The 24127-nt window shown below is 51.9% G+C and overlaps 10 protein-coding genes across 10 annotated transcripts; 5 read left to right on the top strand and 5 right to left on the bottom strand.

Annotated features, from left to right (window-relative positions):
• Nucleotides 1–588: 588 nt before the first annotated feature.
• On the bottom strand, nt 589–1000 carry M430DRAFT_31997 (hypothetical protein). The gene has a single exon (XM_024866084.1). The coding sequence runs from the start codon at nt 941–943 to the stop codon at nt 767–769; it is 177 nt and encodes a 58-aa protein (XP_024724667.1). The 5' UTR covers nt 944–1000; the 3' UTR covers nt 589–766.
• Nucleotides 1001–1628: 628 nt separating this feature from the next.
• Nucleotides 1629–2610, bottom strand: M430DRAFT_37952 (hypothetical protein; the record flags this gene model as incomplete). The annotated part of the gene is made up of 1 exon (XM_024867199.1): nt 1629–2610. A coding segment is annotated over exon 1 (549 nt), but the record flags the coding sequence as incomplete, so codon positions are not given.
• A 690-nt stretch (nt 2611–3300) lies between these two features.
• M430DRAFT_150302 (hypothetical protein) lies at nt 3301–3822 on the bottom strand. Its single transcript, XM_024863170.1, has 2 exons — nt 3615–3822; nt 3301–3550 (listed from the first exon to the last, which is right to left on the bottom strand). The coding sequence occupies exons 1-2, from the start codon at nt 3774–3776 to the stop codon at nt 3449–3451; spliced, it is 264 nt and encodes an 87-aa protein (XP_024724665.1). The 5' UTR covers nt 3777–3822; the 3' UTR covers nt 3301–3448.
• A 1134-nt stretch (nt 3823–4956) lies between these two features.
• M430DRAFT_23630 (hypothetical protein) lies at nt 4957–7122 on the top strand (the record flags this gene model as incomplete). Its single annotated transcript, XM_024864937.1, has 2 exons — nt 4957–6079; nt 6179–7122. 2 exons carry the CDS (start codon nt 4957–4959, stop codon nt 7120–7122), a joined length of 2067 nt encoding a protein of 688 aa, XP_024724664.1.
• Nucleotides 7123–9179: 2057 nt separating this feature from the next.
• Nucleotides 9180–10346, top strand: M430DRAFT_14435 (hypothetical protein; the record flags this gene model as incomplete). Its single annotated transcript, XM_024862883.1, has 1 exon — nt 9180–10346. One exon carries the CDS (start codon nt 9180–9182, stop codon nt 10344–10346), a length of 1167 nt encoding a protein of 388 aa, XP_024724663.1.
• A 1853-nt stretch (nt 10347–12199) lies between these two features.
• Nucleotides 12200–14269, bottom strand: M430DRAFT_62413 (hypothetical protein). Its single transcript, XM_024868993.1, has 5 exons — nt 14074–14269; nt 13545–13991; nt 12798–13495; nt 12660–12749; nt 12200–12610 (listed from the first exon to the last, which is right to left on the bottom strand). The coding sequence occupies exons 1-5, from the start codon at nt 14243–14245 to the stop codon at nt 12515–12517; spliced, it is 1503 nt and encodes a 500-aa protein (XP_024724662.1). The 5' UTR covers nt 14246–14269; the 3' UTR covers nt 12200–12514.
• A 182-nt stretch (nt 14270–14451) lies between these two features.
• Nucleotides 14452–16494, top strand: M430DRAFT_37950 (hypothetical protein). The gene is made up of 3 exons (XM_024867198.1): nt 14452–14495; nt 14556–16018; nt 16124–16494. Exons 2-3 carry the CDS (start codon nt 14573–14575, stop codon nt 16226–16228), a joined length of 1551 nt encoding a protein of 516 aa, XP_024724661.1. The 5' UTR covers nt 14452–14495; nt 14556–14572; the 3' UTR covers nt 16229–16494.
• Nucleotides 16495–17218: 724 nt separating this feature from the next.
• Nucleotides 17219–18460, bottom strand: M430DRAFT_91950 (hypothetical protein; the record flags this gene model as incomplete). The annotated part of the gene is made up of 2 exons (XM_024869688.1): nt 17219–17516; nt 17568–18460. Coding segments are annotated over 2 exons (1191 nt in total), but the record flags the coding sequence as incomplete, so codon positions are not given.
• A 2565-nt stretch (nt 18461–21025) lies between these two features.
• M430DRAFT_62410 (hypothetical protein) lies at nt 21026–22464 on the top strand. Its single transcript, XM_024868992.1, has 2 exons — nt 21026–21304; nt 21356–22464. The coding sequence occupies exons 1-2, from the start codon at nt 21285–21287 to the stop codon at nt 22407–22409; spliced, it is 1074 nt and encodes a 357-aa protein (XP_024724659.1). The 5' UTR covers nt 21026–21284; the 3' UTR covers nt 22410–22464.
• Nucleotides 22465–23512: 1048 nt separating this feature from the next.
• M430DRAFT_94211 (hypothetical protein) lies at nt 23513–24060 on the top strand (the record flags this gene model as incomplete). Its single annotated transcript, XM_024869824.1, has 3 exons — nt 23513–23592; nt 23723–23778; nt 23894–24060. Coding segments are annotated over 3 exons (303 nt in total), but the record flags the coding sequence as incomplete, so codon positions are not given.
• Nucleotides 24061–24127: the final 67 nt, after the last annotated feature.

Below are 24127 nucleotides of genomic sequence, written 5' to 3'. Positions count from 1 at the left end.
ATCCCTCACAGGAGTTTGGTTTCAGTTCTCTTGATACCCCAGGTCAAGAAAGTAGCTGCAAAGCATCATGCATCTTCGATCTCTAGAGCACGCCCGACGAAGATGACGAGGAGGGGGGGTCATAGGAGGGCGACAAAGGAGACATACTATAGAAGTAATTCTCTTGCTGCGTTATTCTATGTCTTTACACTAGAACACCGCCCCGAGAGATTGAGACTTTGCCGCTGACTTGAGTTATATACAATACCCACGCTGTTTACTGACATCAGGAACACCCAACCCCAAGGATGCATCAATCATTGTCATTCTGAGCATTGCTGTGCTCCCTCTCTCCCCAGCTCAACCCCTTCAACAACTGAAAAATTTTCCACAGTACATATTGCCACCTTAGATTCAATTCTCGGCTTCCCTCGAAAGGAGCGGTCCACAGTGTATACGAGGTTGTCAAAGATCAAGTGATGCAGTAGTGAACGACTCCGCACGACGTACGTGAGCGGAGCCTCTGAAGAGACCGCCACAAAGCCGCCTCAGGGAAATGTAAAAATAGGTCTGTGAAAAAGCGCCTCACAAGGTACAACAAAACAAAGAGCAGAGAATAGAGCGGTGGAGGCCGGTTTCCATCGGCGTTCAAGGGCGAAAAAACTCTTCATCGCATTTTGTCGCACGATGAAAATTCAAGAAAATAGTACCTGCCTGTCATGTTCTCTAGTACGACGCCAGCCCTTACGTACATAGTTACGAACTTGCTTCGCAGATGGCTACATGTTCAGCTCTTATGTGTCATAATAACAAGTCGCCTCCTTCCTTTTTGCATGCAAGGCGAGTCTGGGCACGTGTTCCTTGTTCTGTGTTCTGGTTCCCCTGTAGGCTGTGGGCTGTGGGTTGTGGGTTGTGGATTAATTACCTTGCTAAACCTTCTTTTGTCTTCCGCCGCCTCTTCCATGGGGAAGGACCAGGAACAGCCTTTCAGATTCAGATTGACTTTTGCGGCCGGCGATGCGCCGAAGCGCTTGATGGACGATTCTCAAGGGACTACTCGCCCGATATCTGACATAATGGTATGCGGTGTTGCGGCGTGAGCGATGATAGCGATGATAGCGTCTCCACAAAACCGAACAGGAAACACTCTAGAAGGGCGCCAGACGGCGAAGAATTCGAGAAAGAGCTTCTAGCGCGCTCCATACCCGGACCCCCCTGGAATCCTGGATGGCAGTACAGAGGTACAGTAGCATGCCCGTGATCCTGGCCCTGTGGGACGCAACCCAGGGGGGGCGGCCTCTTGGTTTTGCCGCTCAGCCCCGAAGGACGGAGTAGTCACCCTCGTCGTCCTACTCGCTGTATCGTTTGATTACTCACCGAATTATCGCGGTCCATGCCCTTTAGCACGCTGATTCTAGGGCTTCTTCGAAAGCCTTATCTTGGATATCACATACTAGATTGAGGCGAATCTTCCGTCTAGTAATACAACCTCGGTCGGAGATATCTTGGTCTTTCTATTGGCAGGCTTTGGGGAAACCGGGGTTGAGAGGGGCCCGTGGCCTATGGGAGAGACAGTGGCCCGAGATGCTTGTCGTTCGATTGATCTTGCATTCATCGTGACTTCTACTTATCGGCCAAGTCCTACCTAACTACGGAGTAGGCGGCGGGAAGGCCGGCAAGGGATTTCCTCCGTAGGGTAAGCCTGGGTAGGGCTCCCATTGGAGCGCGGATCTCAACGGCATGCACTTTGCAGATAAAGATGCAACTCGAAGACGAATGGAATGACGAGAAGCTCTGAACGTGTTTCGGGTAGAGAGGAGAGCATGTGCCCCGACCCACGAGCGTAAAGGGGGGAGGGGGGTGTTGAAAACTTGAGCGACGCGAGCGATCGGCGAGTGCCCTGTGAGGATAACAGCCAGCCAAGTATACTCTGGAGCAAGTAGATGGATCCATGTCCATGATGATGCTCTGACGGTGCGTTGATGACGACCAGCCGCCAGGTACCAAGTAGTCGGCACGCGGGCTAACTCGGGGTCCATGATGGTACACTCGCTCTTGCAGGTTACTCTTTGCTGGTATGGGTTGACAAGTACATAGGTATGACATGATGATTTCATAAGAACTCGCTCCGTAAGCGGCACTTTCTAACATTGGCGTAGCTCGTGACTGGTCCAGTGCTGTGTACATACATACATACATACATACATAGAGTAGCAGTAGGAGGAGGAGGCCGTGTGATAGGAGGCCAGACTGTGAGCCAGATTGCGAGTATTTGGGGATAAATGTCGCGCATCGGGATCAGCGATAATACTTATTGGCTTCTGGCGCTCCGCGGTGAGACCGGCAAATTAAATTAATAACTTTCTTTCCAGTGCCGTGTGGTATGCTATGTGCTCGGTATACAGCGTCCCCTCCGTAGATAATTGAGGTGGAGATTTAAATTGGATTCTTTTAACAGAGTACCAATCATGGTGAAGCTTTCGATACGGTCGGCACTTGAAGTAGACAAGATCCCAGGAGCAGGCGGTGACGGCAGATGATAGAGGAGGGTATGTACTAGGTCGAGAGGGGATGTCTGTCTGAAGATCACCAGAGCTATCGATAACCTTTTTCCTCCTGGGACAATCAAGGTTTGGAATAATGAGGCCATGGGCCCATGGCTACTCAGCACATCAACCCTGTCTGTGGTGTTGAGCGCGTACTCTGTCTGTACGGCACAGGACTAACAGTAGCAATATGGAGCTCCGATCTCGAGATATTGCAACACTGTGACTGTGTGCACTCTTTCTTCGCATCTGGAGTCCCGACCGATGAATTTTCTTTCTGGTTCCAGGGTTGGTTATTATTTGGGATTTTTTTCTCTAGACACTCCACCCGTCCACAAGTAACGTTGGAGAGGCGAGATGGTACTTTGGATCCTTCAGGAATGGTACCAGCTCGTATGTACCGGGAGGTACTGTCCTCTGTACTCGGTGCAGAAGGACTCAGCCAATCTCTCTTGCAACGTGACTGGGATATGGGAGGACGTTCGTCTTGCCGAGAAACGCCATTCCGTTCTGATGTTGTAAGGCCGGGCGCATCCTAGTCGTCGTCAATCGTAGTGGGTTTCGAAGGGCATGCGATTGCCTACGGAGGACTGGGATTCTTAGACTCTTAGAGGCCTGCGTAAGTTCCCTAACGCCGCCGTTGTCACAACAGGGAGGGGGGAGGGGAGGGGAGGGGAGGGGATGGGGGAGAGCAGAAAGGCCTGCAGTGCTGCATCATCCCTACAGCCGCAGATCGCTGGGCACCACCCACAGAGGGACAGTAGTAGAGTCCGCAGAGTCCGTACGGGGAGGAAGATTGGGACTCGGGAGACTGGAGATTGGCGATTGGAGATTGGAGAGTGGAAGACTAGAGGCTGGAGCCAGCGTCAAGCCGCTGGGAGCTGGCCTCGTGGGCGTCGATGCTCATTGGCGGCAGGACGGGGTCAGCGATGAGTAAAGTCGCAAAGGGGCGGGCATTTGGAGGATGGGCCTGGATGGACGGTGGACGGTGGACGGTGGATTGGACGGTGGATGGGACGGTGGGCCTGAGTGGACGGGGAGAACTTAGAAGAGAAGCTGGATGATGGAATCATGGAAGACTTTCCGTACCTCTTCTTCTAGAGCCATTCTAGCGTGTTGCCCGTGGCCTCTCACAGCGCCGAGCGCCCAGAGGACCAGGTTCTCCCATGTCGCCCATGTCGCCCATGTCGCCCAGCTCTTCCACGTCTTCCAGGGCTGCCCGTCTTTCGTTCTCCTCGTCGTCGCCCGCATCGTCGAGCTGCAATGATATAAGGTAACTCTATAAGCTGCTCCCTTTCTAGTAGGGCCACCTCCCTGGCCACTACTACTAGTACCGATCACCGATCATCGACCTTGTGCGGTCCTTGGCCGTCGCTGCGGAGCTTTTCTGACTCGCGACCTTTCCATCTTCTGCCCTAGTAATACGGACTCGACTCCTCCTCCTTCGTCGTCCGCAGGGAAGGGGAAAGGGCGGGGTGGAGATGGGGAGTTGGTGAGATGTTGACGGAGGAGGAAGAAGAGGCTCGTCTCGTCGTTCTTTGTCGACGTTGGAAAGCGAGGTGAGGGGGGGGGGGGAAGGCGATGCGATGCGATGCAGTCCGGGGTGTGTGTGGTCGTCTCGGGAGTGGCTTTTTTGGGAGAGGAGCGTGGCACTGCCTGCTGCACTCGCCGCCGACCTCCGCCACAGTCGTGGACCGTGTGCTGCCCCCCCGATTGCTTGGAGCCCACAGCCTGCCGTCGCTCTATACACCCCTAGAGCTTCTTTTTCGACGGACGCTTCTTTCCTTTCTTTTCTCACGATACCCCCCCCCTGAGTTCATCCAGATCGCTGTCGTTCTTTGTGTGAGATCTAGCCCTCTGTCCGCCGTTCCTCAGCCTGGTCTCTATCTGGAAGGTCGCACTCTTATTTCGCCGACATCCAATCCTAAGACCCTGACCTGTCTGCGAATCGTTCAGCCTTCCGCAAAGACTACCCATTGGATCTGACCCTCACGTACCCGAGACTCGGAGACGCAGGTCCAGAAGCATTTCAACACACATCACCTTCTGTCGCTACCCGCTTCGTGTCCACGCTTAGAGCAGACAGATTGGGTGTTTTCTTTGTGTCTCCTCGGCATATCACGGATATCCGCAGACCACGACGTTACGATATTCTTTATTTCTACACGCGTCCAACGGTGGGGTCTTGTACGTCTGAAGCAAACAGGGACAGGTGTCTTACTTTCGACAACGCTCCTGAACAATTCGTCGGCCCCTCGATCAATGCATTCGACAGGATAGCATTTTGGTCGTTGTGGTTCTACAGATAATCATACAAAAGGGTTGCTCCTGCCAGGAGCTCTCAGTTGCGGGTGGAATTGCGAGGGGGGATTACGAGTAAGCTGGGAGAGTTGATATCACCGGTTGTGACGGGGTCAAACGAACAGCCCTTATGAAAGATATCCTTGGGAGCGCGATGCGAAGGTCGAAACAGCGAAAATCGCCCGCACTACATCCTAAAAAACCATCTAGAGAAACATCACCGCGTTGCTCGTCCGTCTTGTCGGATTGGGACGCAGACGACGAAGGATTCATGTCTTCAGGAGATCTTGTGCCTTCAAGGCCACCCAGTCTATCTATAACCGCAGGTCCATACTGTCCTCGACGCCCGACCCTGCACGAAGTACTGGCGAATACAGCACCACCGCCATGGACGCTCAGTGCCTTCATGGCATACCTCTCACAGAACCACTGCCTGGAAACACTGGAATTTACCATAGACGCCCAGAGATACGCCCAACATTATAACACCATGGTCGATCGGGCTTCTCACAATGAGACCCGGGATTTGGAATATGTGCGTATGTTATGGCAGAAATTATTAGACGCCTACATCACACCCAACGGACCGAGAGAGGTCAATTTACCTTCCGACGTTCGAGACCGGCTATTGTCCCTTCCTTCTACATATGCTGCACCGGACCCTGTAGAGCTGGAGCCGGCCGTCAAGATCATCTACGAGCTTATGGATGAATCGGTTCTTGTCCCATTCCTGAATTCCGTCACTCCCACACGGCCTGCGGAATCACTGAGCCTATGGGGTTCCGACGAATCCATGACCGACTTGCACATGGCTGCTCCATTGGACGACAGGGCCCTGTCACGTTCTCGATCTCGCGCTCAAAGGGAAGGCAGTCCGCCCATGGGTGGGAATGATTTTACGCAACATCACCTGACCACTACTGCAGGGCGTCCTGGACCCTCCCGGCTCTCTGCCTTGATATCTGCCTCATCTATCACATCAGCAGATGCGGTTGATAGCATGACGGATGACAGCACTGACTCACCCTCACCATCTGGCTCTGCTCTAGAACCAATGACACCTCCTAATACTCCCCCGACCTCCAACATCGGTTTCGAGGGCCCATCCCATGCATCTAGTCAGCGTCCTGTCCGACATGAAGGCAGCAGCTGGAGGAAGATGAGTGCCAAGCTAGGCTGGAAGAAGAGTCGGTCTGGAGCAAGCACGAGTGGTTCACACCATCCAATGGGGAGAGGGGGCAGCGATGATAGCGGTAGCAGTGAATTATGAGGGCAACAGGTCACGTCGTCACCGAATGAATCCTTTTCTATTATCCCTATTCCTGTTATCGGACCTATGGAAGACTCCGCAGTTGGAGTTGCAACAACTCATCGAAGGGGTCCCAAAACAACACCGGCGACACCTTTGGTTCATGGTGGGACCACTTTGAAACTTAGTGACAGTGGGCCCTCACCAGTACTGGAAGCTCATCCTGGCTCCCCTGTTGATATCCCAAGTTATCGTCGCACTTCCCTCGCATCATCGTTAAAATCAACACGTTCATGTAGGAGCCATATTAATCTTCCTCGCAGCGAGAAATCACCGCGAATAGGGAGAACGGAAGAAGGAATCAAGAGGAAAGACGTGACCGCGAAAAGATCTACCTCCACGGCGGAGAATGATGAGATGAAGGGGACGGAACCCGTCAGAACGTCAAGGGGAACGCAAGTTCCTGCATTCTACATATCCGAAAAGGCTCCCGAAAATCAAATTGCAATCACTTCTATGCCCGTGGATGATAACTGTTCTGTTGATACGGCGATGGATAGCGGCTTGATGGATTTCGATGTCCAACGCAACAGGGTAGCTTGGGTCCCAGCGAATTCCCTCGCCCAAGAATCGAAATCTAGTCTGGCAACCACTACCACTCTCATCGATGATCGGTACAGCCACGGTGCTTTGACCATCGACACCAGCGTTGCGAGCTCAGCCGCAAGCATGACGTCAAGCTTGGCAAGCACCTACTCGGCTACAACGAACTGCTCCGACATCTATGGTTGGGAAGAAGAACTGGACCGCCGAGCGAGCCTTGAAAATCGCATTGCCCGGGAGCGGGATCTAACTAGACGGTGGCCGAGTGGAGGCAGGACGATGGGCCCCCGCTTCCAGAGCGGCTTACATGGAGCCCAGTGCAAACGTCCTGATGTGAAGAGAAAAGGGTTATTGTACAGGGTCTTGAGCCTACGACGCAGTTCGGAGGATTGTGCTGGATCCACCACCAGCCCCGCGACGGAATTCCCAACCACTTCATCTTGAGCGTTTTGGATTACTAGCATTGCAAGGCGTTGGGGGTACTTTTTGTCAAGGAAAGATATCAAGAAGCTCTCATTCTAGCATACGCGGATCGCAGGATTGGTGCATGCGAGGTTATTATTAGTCTTACGAACTCTTGTACGGGAACGGACCGCGGATGCATTATTCCTAAAAATTGTACGAGGCAAAATGGAGGCGGCATCGGAATTACTCCATCTTCTCTGGCGCTTAGGTCTTCGCAATGGAAGATAAGTTTTATACATTGGACGGCGTTAGACATTATCACCTTTTGGTGCGGGTGTATTGCATGAAGTTGGATTGAGGGAGCATAGTGTGTGGTGCGTTGGGCGGTTTGATTGATTGTATCAAAATATAATATCTATTGCCTCAAAATTAAGCTCTCGCTCATTCCCCCCCGCGTTTCTGTGAAGAGGCGGTGGAGATCAGACCGCTGAGATGGGAAACATATATCCAACTTTCCCATCCATCCACGCTCCCCAGTTCCAGCCGCAGCCAGCTACTGTATCTCCATTAACCCGTCAGTGTTAACCACCTCTAGGTCTACGAGCGACTCTCCACTATTTCTAAGCGTGGAAAGACTAGGTAGGCTTCTAGACCGATCTTCCAGAAAGCCATGATCTGACATTCTACATCATCGTCATCAACATGGCCTAATCCACGGGCGTTTGGCGTGATCAGGAAAGGCGTACTCCTGAAGCCTTTTGAGAACGTGGCATGTCCAAGCATCTAGCTCCCGAAATCCCAAGACGTGACAGGTTCTCTGAACAAAGGAAGGAAGAGAGAGCGAGAGATCTACCTATCATGATCGGACACCTATGATTTGTGCCCAGCTAAGTAAGTAAGCTACCTGTATGTAGGTAGGTAGGAAATAAGGTAAGGTAAGGTAGCCACTTAGATAAGAGGCGGTGGCTTTTCTTCGTGCGTACGCGTACGTCGGGACGAGCCTCTCGTGACGGCGGGTCTTCTCTCCCTTGATGTCTTGGGATGGGAGAGCCTAGAGTGTCTCCGCGCGGCGCTCAGTTCCCTACGCTGGTTAGGTCGGGCCACGACTTGACTATCTTTGGATGAGAAGAGCGGCGCAGCGACGCTAGACGATGTGCAACAAAAGATTCTTGTCTCTCTGTTTCTCTTGCAAGGAGATGATGGATGATAACGAGAAAGGGGTCCTGACAGGGAAGCAGGTTATTAACCCGGCTTATACCCCTGCGCCAAGGTTTAGTAATGCGGTTCTTACGGTTTAGCAAAAAGGTGCTGTTGTTGCAGCGCTTGAGAAGAACTCGGAGAATGGTTAATGCGGGGCCGTCGACAACGACGACGATGACGAGGAGCAACTTGAGAGACTTCCTTCTTATCTCCCTTTCAGTTCGAGCTAGTGTTCACCATGTTCACCACAGGCTAGAGAGCTGAGTATGGGTAGACTTGGGTTGATAGCCTCCGTCTTTCCGTCTCGCCATTAGGCAAACCAGCGTTTGTAGCAGATGTCGCACACTAATTGCGGCTCAACTGGCTCTCCCGTTTTGATATCTTTCCTCTTTTCCTCACTGGTTTTGGGTCCCAGTAGCGAGACTTCTGTGCGTCTCTTTCCGTACTTGGATTGGGAACCAGTGTTGGGAAAGAGAAAGGGACATGCGTGCCGTTGACCACCTTGAGGGTCTGTACCAACTTTCTCTCCCTCGGTACGGGGAAAACCGTCTCAATAAGAACCTGTTACTGAAGGGCCCTATGTTAGAGCCTCCTTGGCTCGCACCTTATTCACTCTTGGGCCTAGAAACGCTGAGATCAAGAATCCATTTTCCAGTGTCTCATGGTTCGGAATATCTCTTCAGGGTCCGCGAACCACTGTTCGAAGGATCTTTGTACCATATAATTTAAATAAATAAGCGTTTGGTTAAGAACCCTACTCATGATAAGTTCCAGTCCTCTTTAGCAGACTTTTCTCAGCATTTATACCCTTTTCTTCTGGGCCCTTCTTGCATCCCATCGTGTCTATAATCACAACTTGCTTTGTCCCTCGCGAATCCATCAGTTCTCCAGTAGTTATGGGTTTACCTGTGTTTGATTTCCCTTCTGAGACTCCGGGGGAGTCATCAAGTTCGGCCTTGGCCAACTCGCAACAACATAATACGACTACAGAATCCGATGAAAGTCAAAGCAGCACCCCGGGGGGACCACCGCCCTTTTACGCTGCCATAGTTGGGCCAGGACATTTTTCTTCCTACTATCTTGATCCATATGGTCCATATTATCCATATGACCCACACGATCCAGATTCTGATTACGACCATGACTTCGACGACGAGAGCGACACACTCCCTGAGACGACCATTAGGAATGGATCTACCGAGCCCGGCCGTGAGAGTCCCCAGGATGGATCCTCTATTACAGCAGAGCCATCCGAGCTCACCTCGTCTCGGCCCGCGACACCCTTTAATCCAAGTACTGAATCTACGTTGCAACAGCTTCGCCATGATCGGGATCACGACCTCGCTTTTGCGGGCCAGTTTTCTGAAGTAGAAGCCATTTTAAATGCCCAGCCGCAACAAAACTATTCCAACTGGGACGGAACAGCCGGCCCTTCATCTAGGTCCACTATGCCCATCTCTCAAAGTCGGCTAGAATTCTTGGACGGAGGACCCGTGGAGCGAATCCGGATGATTGGAAGCGACGAGGGTACCGAGGATGGGGAAGCCACCGACGAGGATGCCGGTATCAAGATTATCCATAATAACAACAACGATGCCCGACGAGCACGCTACCACCGCCTCGCCACGCTCTACGGCTTCTCGCTCTGGCGCTGGTGCAACCACTTCCTGCAGCTGAACCTCGCAGCCTACCTCAACGGCGGCGGTCCCGATCTCCTCTCGCGAACAGTGCGCACCGACGAAGAGACGCTGCTCCTCCTCCGCGGGACCCTACGCTCTGGCTTCCTCGGCCCGACGCTCGACGCTCTCGATGAGCTGCGGCGGTTCTTGGAGACCTGGCGTCCGCGCGTCGGCAGCCCGGTCGAGAACTGGCGGAGAATCCCGCATATCTGGGAATTCTGCGAGTTATTGGGGGAGGAGCAGTTTGCGGAGGAGAGGGTGGCGTGGGGGGAGTGTATGAAGTTGCATTTTGGGCTCTTTCCTCATGAGCTGTTGGATTTGTGTGAATGGGAAGTAGAACTTGGTGGACCACGAGTTCCCCTTTACTCAGAGCCATGGTTCTAAGTATTTTTTGTATACAGTAAATCGAGATACCCCATTTCGTCTTGTAGTACTTTAACTAGGTACATTCCCTACTACAAAAATAAGAAGACTCCTCTTACTAACTCGTAAAATTTATAGGGGGGTGTATGCTGCAAGGCTCATCCTATAGTCATCTCTTATATTTTTCAAAGCGAGATTTGCCCACAAGCAATTTGGTTACGGTTGTATAGTGTAGCGGTTAGCACGTGGGATTTTGACTTTGACGCAGGTCAAAAACAACTTCCCGAGTCCCCGGTTCGAGCCCGGGTACGACCTCTATTCCGTCATCAAGTCCATCTCCAAAAAAAGTTCAAATATTTTGTGGACTTTTCTTTTTTTTTGAAATGGTCTTTTGTTTTCGGGCCCGATGCTGTGTTTTTAGGCTGCTTTTGAGAGGTGGCGTGTCAAGGTTGTATAGTGTAGCGGTTAGCACGTGGGATTTTGACTTGAACCAAGATAGTTCAAAACAACTTCCCGAGTCCCCGGTTCGAGCCCGGGTACGACCTGATATCAATTCATTCATTTGAAAGAAGAAGAGTGTATGTAAATTCTCTTCTTCTCCCTTTTTTGGATTTTGAAATTTTTGGGGGTTGGATATTTCATGGGTTCTTGAAGAACTTGTGAGTTTTCGCTTTCTCTCCCGCAAATACTCTTTCAAGCGAGCCTTCTGTTGGTTGCGTTCTTGGATTTGACGGAGGTGTTGTATTTGTGGTTAGCTGAGTCGATTCTGGTATTTCTTTTATTTGTAAAGGAGTACACGATCTTTTATTTTTAATTTTTATCTATAGGAATTTCATAACTCCATCTCTAATCCATCCCATCCATCCATTTTCTTCTCTCACTGTTATCTATCTATCAAAAACATCGGCCCTCTTCTTAGAGAGAGCCAAATCTCGGCGCTCGCCCAGCGTTTCTCAAGGTGATGATGAGATATCTCATGAGCTCTACGGTCGTTCATCCTCAGAAGTTCTTCTCCTTGTGAAACCCTTCGGAAAAGGATAACGGTATCCAGCCGCTACTATTTTTTCACTGTCGCTCGGAACGTACTTGTTTGCTACGCTTTGGCCTCTTTGTTCAGTGATGGTTTCGTATATAGATAGAACTGTGCATCTATACATCGTTGATTCAGTTCCCCTCCTCAACTTTGGACTTTTCGTTGGAGTAGTAAGAGGCTTGGAATACACGAACTGGCTTGAATTCATAACGAGAGACTAGGAAGATACATCATTTCGGGAGGCATACGTCAAGGGAACTTCTTGATTCGCCGAATATGTATGCCCAATTCAGAACTTATATTGATGCTGGTATAAGATGGGTAGGTAGATAGGTAGGTAGCCTCTTCCATGTCACTGGACCACCACTACTGTCTTGTCAAATGATACCAACATAGATAACTCCCCCCTTGCTGTTTTCTTCGCCACAGCCCATCCATCGTCCTCTACGCATCTTCGATCCTGATATTTTATAGACGCGGGCATGCTTGATGCCTGAGAAAGCCCAGAGGTAATGCTATGCTCGTCGCTTGCTGGATCCCGCCGGTTCTTGGCCAGATCTTTTACTGGGTAGAGAATTAGGGATGCGTTCGAGGGATAATCAAAGAGTTGGGTATGTTTTTGAGTATTCTGGATTCGATAGGCTCGTTGGCGGGCGCTTTTGAACGGAGGGGGGTCAATAGTTATCTTTTGAGTGAGAACTTGAACTTTGATTTTTCCACCATCCACTTGAGATTTAAACGACCAATGGTTGTAGCTGAAAGCGTATCCAGCGGGTCGGTCAATTCATCTCAATTCTAAAACCCAAAAGACTGATTAAGATAGCTTATAATGTATCTTTCTGAAGGGATTGGAACTGAAGAGAGATGTGAGGAGGCTATGACATGGGCAACTAATCAACTGTAGGATGATGGAGAAGGTGGGATAACATCGGGAGGGAACGAGGAGGAGTATCTTAGGGATGACATAGGCTTTTGACAGTATCTGCCGGCAACAGGGGAAATTGAAGAACGAAGCACCAACAAGGAAATCTAGGAAGATAGACCGTTGTAGCGTTAGAGTCACAGCTTGTTCTGCAGACCTCAGACCAAAATACATCGAGTTGTTAGGGTCCTTTTGTGTACAAGTTACTTCTCAAATAGTGTCCCCGGGGATTCCCTACTCGTAAACACCCTGCTCAAACTTCTCGGCATCATAGAATAGAGCGGCGATAGTGTTCCCATTGAATATTCGTCCTTCGAGTGCATTGACAGCCTCAGGTCTGTCAGCAGTTTTCCATAACCATCTTGCGGGATCAACTTACTCTCAGAGCAGACAGCTGGCTTGTAAATTTGACGAATACCTTTGGAGCAGTGCCATGTCGGTCGATGTAAACGCGCTCAACCCGGCCATACTGGACCACCTGTTAGCTGACACTCTGACAATTCACAGTTTCGCATACCTTTTCCGCGCATTCGTCTCCTATTTCCTGCATCAAGCCTCCATCCCCAGAACCCTCTACCTCCTCGTCTAGGTTCATACCGTCGACCATACCTCGAAGAACAATAACCTCAGACATCGGTCCGAACTTCCCAAATTCCGAATCTTTCTCAGGATTATTCTTCTTGCCGCCAATGATTTTGCCCCTCCCACCAGCGTCCCTGAACCCGCCACCCTCGGCATCGGATTTCTTCTTCCGCTTTTCAATTTGTACCCGTAGTGGATTTACAATTCCCGAACCATCAGCGCCCAGTCCCGAACCTTTACTCCATCCATATTTCGACATGAGACGTTCGGCAAATCCTTTCTGTCCTGGTCGGAGTGATCTCGGTGCATCTTCAGTTTGCTGACCATCTTCGTCTTCTGGTTCCGCTGCCAATGCCTTCTCTAACTCAGCTTCAGAGCTAGGGATCTCACTTGGTGCTGGCGGTAAGTTATACCGCACTGGTGCTCGGGATATTGAACCCGCGGGTAAAGGCTCAGGAGGGATGACTGGAGGAGGGAGATTCTCTGGTGGAGGCGGTGGTGGTGGTGGCTTGCTAATCGTAAGTGTGGGACTGTATGGATCAGAATCATTGTTCTCGTCGGGAACTGGTTTTTTGGGTGGAGAGTCTATAGGTGGAGGTGCGAAGGAGTAATTCGAAGGTGGCACGAATCGGTCTGCAGTCCGTCAGCATACTCCATAGAGCATGGATTTCAAGGGACTTACTCCTGTCCTCTTCATCACTGTCCATATCACTGCTAGCTCTTCGGGCCTTCCGATGCGCATAGAGCCTGTCCTTCCACTCCCTGACTTCCCGAATCTTCTCCTCGCTGAGCCTGTATTCCTCATAGTTATTTGGTCGCGTGGGATCATAAATATCATCCCAGTCCTGCGCAACGACATGTTCCTCCCTATTCTTCTTGCGTCGCTTTCTTCCGCCCCTCTGTCTTTTCTCACCTCCATAGAACCCATTCACATCATCGTCATCTGCTGTTGCAGTCCAATCCGCCAGAGTACTTTTTATGGGGGGTCTGGCCGTGTTCGAAGCCGACGTTGTAGGAGCACTGTTCTGATTCGAATTGTCGGGAGGGGGAGGAGGTTTCGGGAAGGATATCTTTGCCTTGTGTTTCTGAGGGAGCTGTGGCCTTTTCGTGGGCTGAAATCGCAAAGTAGCTATTCAATTCACACGTGAGCAATCACAATGCCTCAAGAAGCCATTGGAGCCGGAAAAGACAGGAAGCTTTAGGTAGCTTACCAGCATCTATTTGGGGCTTCTTCGCAGAAGCTTCTTCTGGGGTGTCGGCTGGCGCAGTCTTAAAGACAACTGGTCCTCGCGAGATGGATGCATCGCCGGTAGGGTCGAGAAGATTTGCATAGAGCGAGAGGCCACTCCGTGGTGGCTGACCAGGCGTTGAGGAATTCGACATGGTTGGGCGTGTGTTGGATGGGAGAGTCTCTGAACTTTGAAGCTGCTTTCGGGCGTTTCCAAACTCACAGCCTGACGCGTGAGGCTAAGATCACGAGCTCGTTTGATAAAGGCTTCACCCCTCGGCGATAAGCCGGAAAGATCACTGAGACGTCTCCTCAGGCAGCATTTCGTGATCGCAGAAGCGCCTCCGCACTCCAGGTCGTCCCCATTCTCGATTTCTTTGCGTTTATACAATCGATTGGTAGATGGTTTGTCTGACCCTCCTCTTTCTCTTTAACCCCCTGGTTCTCCCGTCTGACTTATCATAGATATAAACTCTATCACCATGGCTGCCACGACCCTCTCCAATTCGTTCTCTCCAGACGCCAATTCGACCGCTATCATCATACCCAGCAAGCCGAATGCTCTCACAGTCTCATACCGAGAGCTCACCGCTGAGGTCCTATCCTTCCAGAAGAAGCTCGCACAGCTAGGCGTTACCCCCCAGGCCGCCGTCTCAATTGCGCTCCCCAACACCTATGAATTCATAGTCGCTTTCCTGGCCGCCGCATGGCAACGAGCCATCGCGGCCCCTCTCAACTCGGCATACAAGCAGGAGGAATTCGAGTTCTACATCGATGACCTGAGCTCGGCCGTTGCGCTGGTGCCAAAAGGCTCGTTCCAACAGGACGGCGCCGCGGTGCGCGCTGCGCGGAAATACAAGGCTGCGATTGCGGAGTGCTATTGGAATGGTCGCGAGGTCGTCCTCGATGTCAAGGATGAGGGGAAGCTCAGGGGAAGGGGGAACCAGAAGGTCGAGAAGGCACAACCCGATGATATCGCGCTCGTCCTCCACACGAGCGGGACCACAGGGAGACCGAAGGCGGTGCCATTGACGCACAGAAACCTCACCAGGACCATGAAGAACATCAAGGCCACATATGATCTGACGCCCGCGGACCGCACCATGCTCGTCATGCCTCTCTTCCACGTCCACGGCCTCCTCGCAGGCTTCTTGGCGCCCCTCTACTCCGGCGGGTCTGTCATTGTCCCGCCCAAGTTCTCGGCCTCTGAATTCTGGGACGACTTCATCACCCACAAGGCCAATTGGTACACGGCGGTCCCCACCATCCACCAGATCCTCCTCAAGAACCCCGCGCCCAACCCCAAGCCCAAGATCCGCTTCATCAGATCCTGCTCCTCCCCACTCTCCCCGACCACCTTCCACGCGCTGGAAGAGACGTACAACGCGCCGGTCCTCGAAGCCTACGCCATGACCGAAGCCGCGCACCAGATGACCTCGAACCCTCTCCCGCCCGGAAAGCGCCAGCCCACGAGCGTCGGCATCGGCCAGGGCGTCGAGATCAAGATCCTGGACGACGCCGGCAAGGAGGTGCCCGTGGGCAGCGAGGCCGAGATCTGCATCCGCGGCGAGAACGTCACCAAGGGCTACCTGAACAACCCGGCGGCCAACGCGTCCTCCTTCACCAAGGATGGCTTCTTCCGCACCGGCGACCAGGGCCGCGTCGACAAGGAGGGCTACGTCTTCATCACGGGCCGCATCAAGGAGCTGATCAACAAGGGCGGGGAGAAAATCAGCCCCATCGAGCTCGACAACACCATCTCGCGCCACCCCGCCATCGCCGAAGCCGTCAGCTTCGCCATCCCCGACGAGCTGTACGGCCAGGACGTCGCCGTCGCCGTCGTGCTGAAGCCCGGCCAGAAGCTCGACGCCAAGGATCTGAAGACCTGGGTCGCTGACAAACTCGCCAAGTTCAAGGTGCCGAAACAGGTATGTTCCCCCCCTCCCTCCTTTTCCCCCTTCTCCTTCCCATCAATCCCTACGCTACGACAGAACAAAACAAATCAAGCATCATATATTAATCATCTCGCACAGGTCTACTTCACCGACACCATGCCCAAGACGGCAACGGGGAAGATCCAGCGCCGCATCGTCGCAGATGCTATGTTGAAGCAGGCTGCTCCGAAGGCGAAGCTGTGATGCATTACATTATTTATTTATTTTATATCCCCCATCCCCCATCCCATGCCATCCCATCCCATGCCATCCCATTTCCACATACATACACATACACATACATGTATATAAGATAACCCCACACCCAGCCCAGCCCAGTCCCAGACGATAGATGAACAAGAATAGATCAAAGAGAATAAAAAAAGGGGAGAGAGAGACAGAGAGAGAGAGAAAGAAGAGAGAATCTTTAAAAAATCAAGAGGATTAATGTTTTAACTACCTTACCTACCTATTATCTACCTACTTGTGTTTCATACCCACTAAACCCCTATATCTATATATACGTATACGGTACAAGGTGCACAACTTGCTCACTTCAAGATGAAGTAATTTAGTTGAAGTAATTTCATTGTATACTGACCGCACTGTGTCGAGAGATTTGAGGGCTGAAGTGTGTCCTCGCTCAAGTATCTCCTCCAAGTGCTGAGATGGGCAAGTACTCGGGGAGGCCTATGGTGGTGGCAATGTGGGGACGAACGGATGGGGGATTCTAAATGCGAAGTGCGCCGCCAAGGGATTTTCTTTATGCCAGAATTATTACTACCTGCCCTCTTTTCTAGGGTCACGCATGTCATCTGAACCAGACATCACCAATTAAGGAAAACCTTTCGCAAGCAAGTGTGTATCCATAATAACTATGTACATGTTCGTGTGAAAAGCCTCTACTCTCCCAGAGTCCCCACACTCAATTCCACCGCCCAACGAAACCTTGAATCTCGCCGCGGCAGCTGCGCCATTATGTGCAAACGTCCATTTCAATGCTGGGAAATTAGGGCGAAGCACGTGTGCACCGCCGCCCAGCTGCAATCAATGATCCTATCGAAGGGGAAGAAGAAAACGCTCAATAGCCTGGATGACGGTCGTGGTGTGGTAGCAGTTGCAAAGAAGACAGAAGGAGAACGTGGCAGATTAGGTCTAAGGTTGTAGAAGGAGAAACGCCGACGGCCCAATGCTCTACAGCAACATCTGCAACAGACCTCCGACGATGGACAGACCTGCAACTGCCTCGTTGACACCGTAGGAGACGGCCGCGCCCTTGCTGGCAGTGGCGGATGCGGTCGAGGTGGCCGAGGAGCCGGAGCTGGTGCCGGTGCCGCTGGCAAGAGTCTTGGGGTTAGGGTTGCCTCCATCGCAGGTGAAGGTTCCCTGGATGATGTTGCCGTGCTCAGACTGGAACTTGGTGCAATCGATGACGTTGGTGCTCTGAACATTGAAACCTCCGGCAACGTTGGTCAGGGCAGGGAGGTTGGGACTAGATAAACCAATTAGCTTTCGATGTACACAAGCCGAGCTGACAACTTACGTGGAGAAGTTTCCAGAGAAGTCAATCGCACCACCGACAGTAGTCAAGGCTGGGAAGCTGATGGTCTGCAACGCGGTGTTGTTGGCAATCTGGTTTCCGCCTCCAACGGTCTTGAGGTGGGGAATCGTGATGTTCTTGAGCGCAGAGTTGGCGACGAGGGCCAAGCTTCCAAATCCAGTAGCGGTGTTTCCAACCGTGGTCAAGTTTGGAGCGGAAAGGCTGTCGAAGTAGTTCTCGTCGAAGATCAGAGATCCGTTCACGGTAGCCAACGATGGGATGCTGACGGACGAGACATTGCGGAAAGTGGCATTGTTGGCCCACATGAGGTTAGGGAACTCGACCTGCAGATCCTGACCGTTGGATGCGATGTTGAGGATGTTCGAGACGCTGCCAACCTGGGTGCTGAACTTGGAGAGACGGCGGTTGTTGTTGATGTCCAAGGAGCCAACGGACTGCAAGTTGATACCATCGAGGGTGGTCAAGAAGGTGTTCTCGATGGTTACGCTGGTGGCGTGCGAGATGAATTGAGGGAAGGTCAGTTCACCCAAGGCGGGGAGAGCGTTCCAGAGGATGGTGGTGGCCGAGGTCAAGTTGGTGAAGGACAGGGTGGAGAGGGTGGTCAGGTTGAACAGGTCGAAGCTGCCCCCGATGGACTTGATACTGCTGCTGCTGAGGGTGATCAGGTTTCCAGCGCTGTGGCAGATCAAGTCACCGTTGACCTTGGTGGGACCGCTGATATCAATGGCGCCACCAGCTTCTGGGCTGACCACGATGCTGCCAGTGACGGTTTCGCACTGAGTGTATGCCTGGGCATCGGCCTGGCTGCTGATGGTACCGGTGGGCTGGGAGCAGATGGATGCTACGGTGGAAGACTGGGCTGAAAGACGGGATAGAATGTTAGCAAGGTTTCGATTCGATCAGCTATTGCACTGTCGCCATGTTCCTCGGGCCGCCCGACAATGGAGACGCGATTTGGTGGACGCGGTCGGGACTGGTCGATGGCAGATGGGACAGAGCAGAACAGGAGGTAGAAGTGGAAGACTCACCAGCCGCGACACCGAAGACGGCGAGGGCGGGAAGGAGGAGGTTTTGGGCGAACATGGTGGCGGTGGAATGAGTTATGCTGTGACAGGGTGGATGTCAGTTCTGTGCTCTCAGTTGCTCAATGGCTCAGGATTGATGGAAAAGAGTGGCAACGGACGACAGGTCTGGGCGAGGCGCGTGGCAGAGTCTTGATTCGCTGCCACACGGTGGAGAGGGATTATGGATGATGGATTGGTGGGAAATGGATGCTGTGGATGGAGTGTGCGAGTGGGAGTGTCAAGTTGGAAAGCAGGAAGCAAGACGCGGTGGTTGGGGGAAAGGGAAGAAGGGACAGCACGTCGGACTGCAGCAGCGTAGGAGCGTCTCACGCGAGGGCGTACCTTTTACAACTTTTGCTTTCCTCTGGTCTTCTCTCTGGTTGATGGATTGTTGGTTGATTGATCGAGTGGGAAGGAGGCGACACGAAAGATGATGGAGACTTCCTGTGGGTGAAGTGGGATAATTTCAAGAGGGAACCTTAACGACAGTGGTGAATTAGGCAAAAGTAAGAGAACGAGGGAGCGCAAGGGCGATGCGGCAGAAGCAGCAGCAGGAAACAATTCGAAAGGGAGGAAGAGTTTCAAGGGAGGAAGAGTTTCAAAGAAGAAGAGGGAAAGGAGGAAGAAGAGGAAGAAGACGACAAGACGACGAGGAGTTGTTAAGGGTGAAAGGCGAAAGGAGGAGACGGGGGCTTCAGAGGGGCGCTCCGGGGGAAGAGAGAGACGGGCGTGGGCGGCCCCTGTCGGCTACGGCCCGAAGGGGCTTAGTGGGGCGCTGATGGAGATTGGAGTCGTAAATACTAGTGGCTGGTCGCAGATGATGGTGGTATTCACATAAATCATCCATAATTATTTATTATTTAACCCAGGATCACCCAGGATTACCCAGGACTACCCGTTTGAGGCCATGAATTTAGCCTTTAGGCCCGATTTACGGCGGCATGGCTGATTCGCTGGGTTGAGACAGGCATTGCCGGTGGGGCGCCAGAGATGAAAAGGAGAAGCACGGCCATCACATCGCAATTATAGATACCAGTCAAGTGTCTCTGCGCGGCATCATAGCCCATCATATGTGAATCCAGACTGTGATCGGTATCTATGCATGCTGCTGCTGCTACTGTCGCATGATTTGTTTTTCTCATTTCTATCTTTATTCTTGATTTTATTTTTATCTTGATTTTATTACTTATCTGTGTGGCACTGGCATGCCTTACCTTAAGTTCTGTACGGGGTAATGATCAGTCGTGCGATGGACGGCCCGCCAGCTGGATTTGTGGAGGCCGAGGCGGCATGTCTTCAATATCGCTGTAGTCGTAGTCGGTACCTTGGTCTGTCTGCGCTGGCTGGCTGGCTGCTGAGAATTGAAGCAATGAGTGAAACGTCTCCCAAACGCTCCACTCCCCCCGTCTCATGATTCAGGCACAGTTCCTGATCAAAGCTCGATCGACACAACGGCGTCAGAAGGGCGATAGACGAAGGGGCGACGGCGTTGGAGGATAAACGGTAGCGCTGTTGTAGCACATATATATATGTGCCTCTGTAGACTGTAGTACTGTCGTACTGTCGTAATCCAACTTGTGAACTTATCCCGTCGTTGGTATCAGGTACCAGCGACAAGTCTTCCCTGTCCAGCATAACTTTTATGCAGCGCCTCAGCTCTCGGCACTGTTGCGCTAGCCCGTCTCGGGTAAAGTGCGGAGGAATATAAATGTAGGCGAATCCAACTCACTCCAACTGTTGCATCTGCCAACTTTCAACTTCCAGCCGGTGCATTATCGACTACGTATGCAATCCATCCAATCCAATCCAATCCTCCTAATCCATCTTCCCATCCTGCTTCCTTTGCCATTTGCATTTGCTTCTTCAACTCGGTCAGTGCGAGCTGCGTAGCCATGTCCACGTCCGCATACCTATACATACCTACCGCATATATACAGCTCGTACCGTACTTGGACGTGCGACTCTGCCATGTCAGGCATTACCCACCATCACATAACCTCGTCTCTCGACATCATCCCCTTCTCTTATAGAAACATCCAATCCCCCCACAGTGCCGATAACCTCGTTCTGACTGAATGAAAGAACGATATAAATCTATCTCCATTCCAAGCAGAGCGTGAGACATCCTACCGCTGGTGCTCCTCCAACTCCACAACGCAGAGGGGATTTCAGTGATAAATTTAGATGCCCCCTGCTTTCTCGCTTCTGCAATCGACATTGGCACAGTGCACACAATTTGGCATCCTTGAGGCTTGAGACTTGACCCCCTGCCATCTCGTAGATAATCTTCCGGATACTGCTCCAAGAGACTCGCGATGATCATGTGATGCATGTCTTGTCCTCCAGCTTTCTCACATCCTCTTGAACGCTGATATTCTAAGACTGGTCAAAGTCGAACGGACTGGACATTTGAAATCGCGTTTCGGACACCTGATAGAGGCCTATAACCACCTCAGAGAGAGATTGAACGAGGTCCACGCGGGAGGGCACGTGTTTGACATTTTGATAGGAGAGAAAATGCGCTACCTGGATTCGACACCGCCAACCGGCAGAATACCAATTCGTCGCGAACACATCTCTACCTTATCTCCCTGACCACAAGCAGTTCAATGCTTGAGACCATAAATCACACAACATGGCGATTTCATGGGGGACGTAAGTATCTCACATCAAGTCCAACTACGCCGTCCTACTAACAATCTATAGCATCAAATCCCTCCTCATATTCTTCGGGCCTATGCTCCTCCCCAAAGCAATAACCTACTATCGCTCCCTCCGCGCTGCCCCAACATATGGGAGATCCGTCCGACCTGCACCCCGCGCCGTCTCCCGTGCCCTCCTGATCCTCTTTGTCACCGGCGTTGCCTTTCTCCTGACCTCGCTCCCCCTAGCCTCGCCCGAGAACATCTTCAGCCTCACCCAATCCCGCCTCCAGATCCCCATCGACGTGCTCTTCACACGCCTCTCCGCCCTCCGCCCCCACGGCCTCACCCCCGCTGACCTGCTGCTCCGCACGAAGATCGAATCCCGAGACTCCCGACTACTCTACTTTCAATATGGGCCTGATGTCCTGACAAATTGCCAGTTTTGCAGTGCCGACGAGCCACGGAGCTACTTCTACTATGCCCTTCCCGCCCTCCTCGCACCGCACCTTTTCAACCTCTGTGTCCTCGCTCTCGTAACCTCTGGCCTCTTCACCGGGAGGGAGGGTGCTGTATGGCGAAGTACAGCGACGATCGCCGCTGCAGCTGTCGCCCTCCTCGACTTGTATGCTGTCGGCTCCTACGCATACCACGCCAACGGGATGGCGACGCGACTACAAGACATTGATATGTTCTTCTGGAGGATGCGCGCATACCGCGGAACCCTGCTAGCTGCACTGGACGGCATCATCGGGTACTTACTATACCTCTCATCGACGAACCGAGCGTTCCTAAACCCCCCCTCCACGGCAGAGAGGGTAGAGACATCGACGCGGATCTTGGACGCCGCGAGAAGTAAGGTGATGGCGTTGAGCGTGCTCAGGAACACGATCAATCGCGACGAGGAACTGAGGACCCTGGGCCGAGCCTATTGGCTTAATTATGGCCGGTTGATGAGCGAGGCCATGGAGGAGCGCGAGGTCATCGAGGGCGTCAACAATGCGCTCGAGAACCGCATCAACGTCACGACCATCTCGGCCGATGCGGATAGGTATATCCAGGCGATTCTGGACCCGCTGACTCCTGTGCCAGGCATGAACGGGAATGTAGAGATGTGAGGGTGCACTTTAGAATAGCTTGTCGTTTCTGATCTATATATCACTATCATCTTACTTGGATCTTTTCCTATGGTGATGTCCAGTTCTGAATATGTATCGGTTTAATGCAGAACCATTGACGGAATCCCACAACCAACCAACTCCTTCCTCACCTACAAGCAAAGCAACCCCATCCATCCATCCATCCCCCACCCTCCACGCTCAGCCCGCAGAGCCCAGAGCTGCGACCCCACTCCATAAATAACCCGAACTCTCGGCTCAGCTCCCTACTCCGTAGATCGTCCGGATTGATAAGTAAGTGAGGGGCTACCGCAACGATCCGCGTCTCTGCTTTCTAATCAGTTCTTCTCGTCAGAGAAGAGCCGTCCTCTACTCACATCCAGCTTCATCCGGATACATACAAGCCCTTCAAGACAATATTATCTATCCGTCCCTGTTCTTCATAATATTAAGGTATTTACTTGCTTGGATATTAAAATCATGTAGATGTCAAGCCCTGCTTGTTTGCGATAAACATTCTTATATCATCTAAGTAAGAAGTATATACAGTATATAGGTACCTTATGTACGAGGACGCCCAACACCGGTTATGAACTTTCCCATCATGATGTAGAGATACCGTGAACGGGACAGCACCCCGCATCCGATCAAAGGTCGGCCCAGCGGCCGATCCCCACAATACTTCTTGCTATAAGTAGGATTGTGAGGGAGGGGGGTTTTGTGTGTTTTTCTACATACCTTACCTTACTTACCTTCAGCGATTTTCGCATCTCTCTCTCGAGAAATACCTATACCATCCTCCATTCTGAGAATTCTGAAATCTAAATCTGAGGTGTGTCACTATTATCTCCCACCCCGCTTTCCGCCCCTCCCGGAGCCGGCCCACCCCTCTCACCTCACCTCTCCCATCCAATCCATCACCATACCCATCTATATCCATCTTATTCCCAGCTCCATCCTCCTCTATCCTATAAAACCCTCTCTTTCCCCTTTTCCCCATCCCCCAATTCCCAATCCCCCAAAAAAGCAAAAGAGGATCACATATGTCCCTCCAGCGCCTCTCCGCCACTCTCTCCCATCTAACGCGTAAGAATTACAGCACCATGGCTTCCGAGAAGTTCGAGTGGCTGGTCATCATGCCTGATGTGCCTGGCACCATCGATAAGCGGATTGAAGTGAGACCGTACGTTTTCCCCTTTCTTTCCCCTTCTCCTTCTCCTTCTCCCTTTCTTTCCTTATTATCGAAATGCAAAATTTATCATCAGACTGGATTTGTGTTGGAATGAACATGAAACTAATTATTGTCTCGCCAGTCAGCATTTCGAAGGGTTGAAACCTGCGATTGATAGCGGATTCTGGAGGATGGGAGGTATGTCTTTTTTTTCATAAGATCCCCCCCCCCCCCTTGGACCCTCCTGTATAGATACGGAAATAAAACAACAAAACAAGAAAAAAAAAAGCTGATGAGGATTCGCGTAAAATAGGCGCCCTCCTAGAAGAACCCCCCAAGGAAAACAGCCCGCTCAAGTTCCAAGGCAGCGCTATGATCGCGCTGGCCGCGTCCAAGGAAGAGGTGCTCGAGAAGTTGAAGGCTGATATCTATGCCCAGAGTGGCGTTTGGGATTTCAGCAAGGTGCGTTTTTACCTATTTTTCCCCCTTTCTTGCATGTCCTCTGACGTTGGAATTTTTGGAGTATTTTTGGTTGGGGGGGGGGGGG

Source organism: Amorphotheca resinae, assembly GCF_003019875.1.
Source record: "Amorphotheca resinae ATCC 22711 unplaced genomic scaffold M430scaffold_1, whole genome shotgun sequence".
Taxonomy (NCBI): domain Eukaryota; kingdom Fungi; phylum Ascomycota; class Leotiomycetes; order Helotiales; family Amorphothecaceae; genus Amorphotheca; species Amorphotheca resinae.
This window is presented reverse-complemented; position numbering and strand designations above follow the sequence as displayed.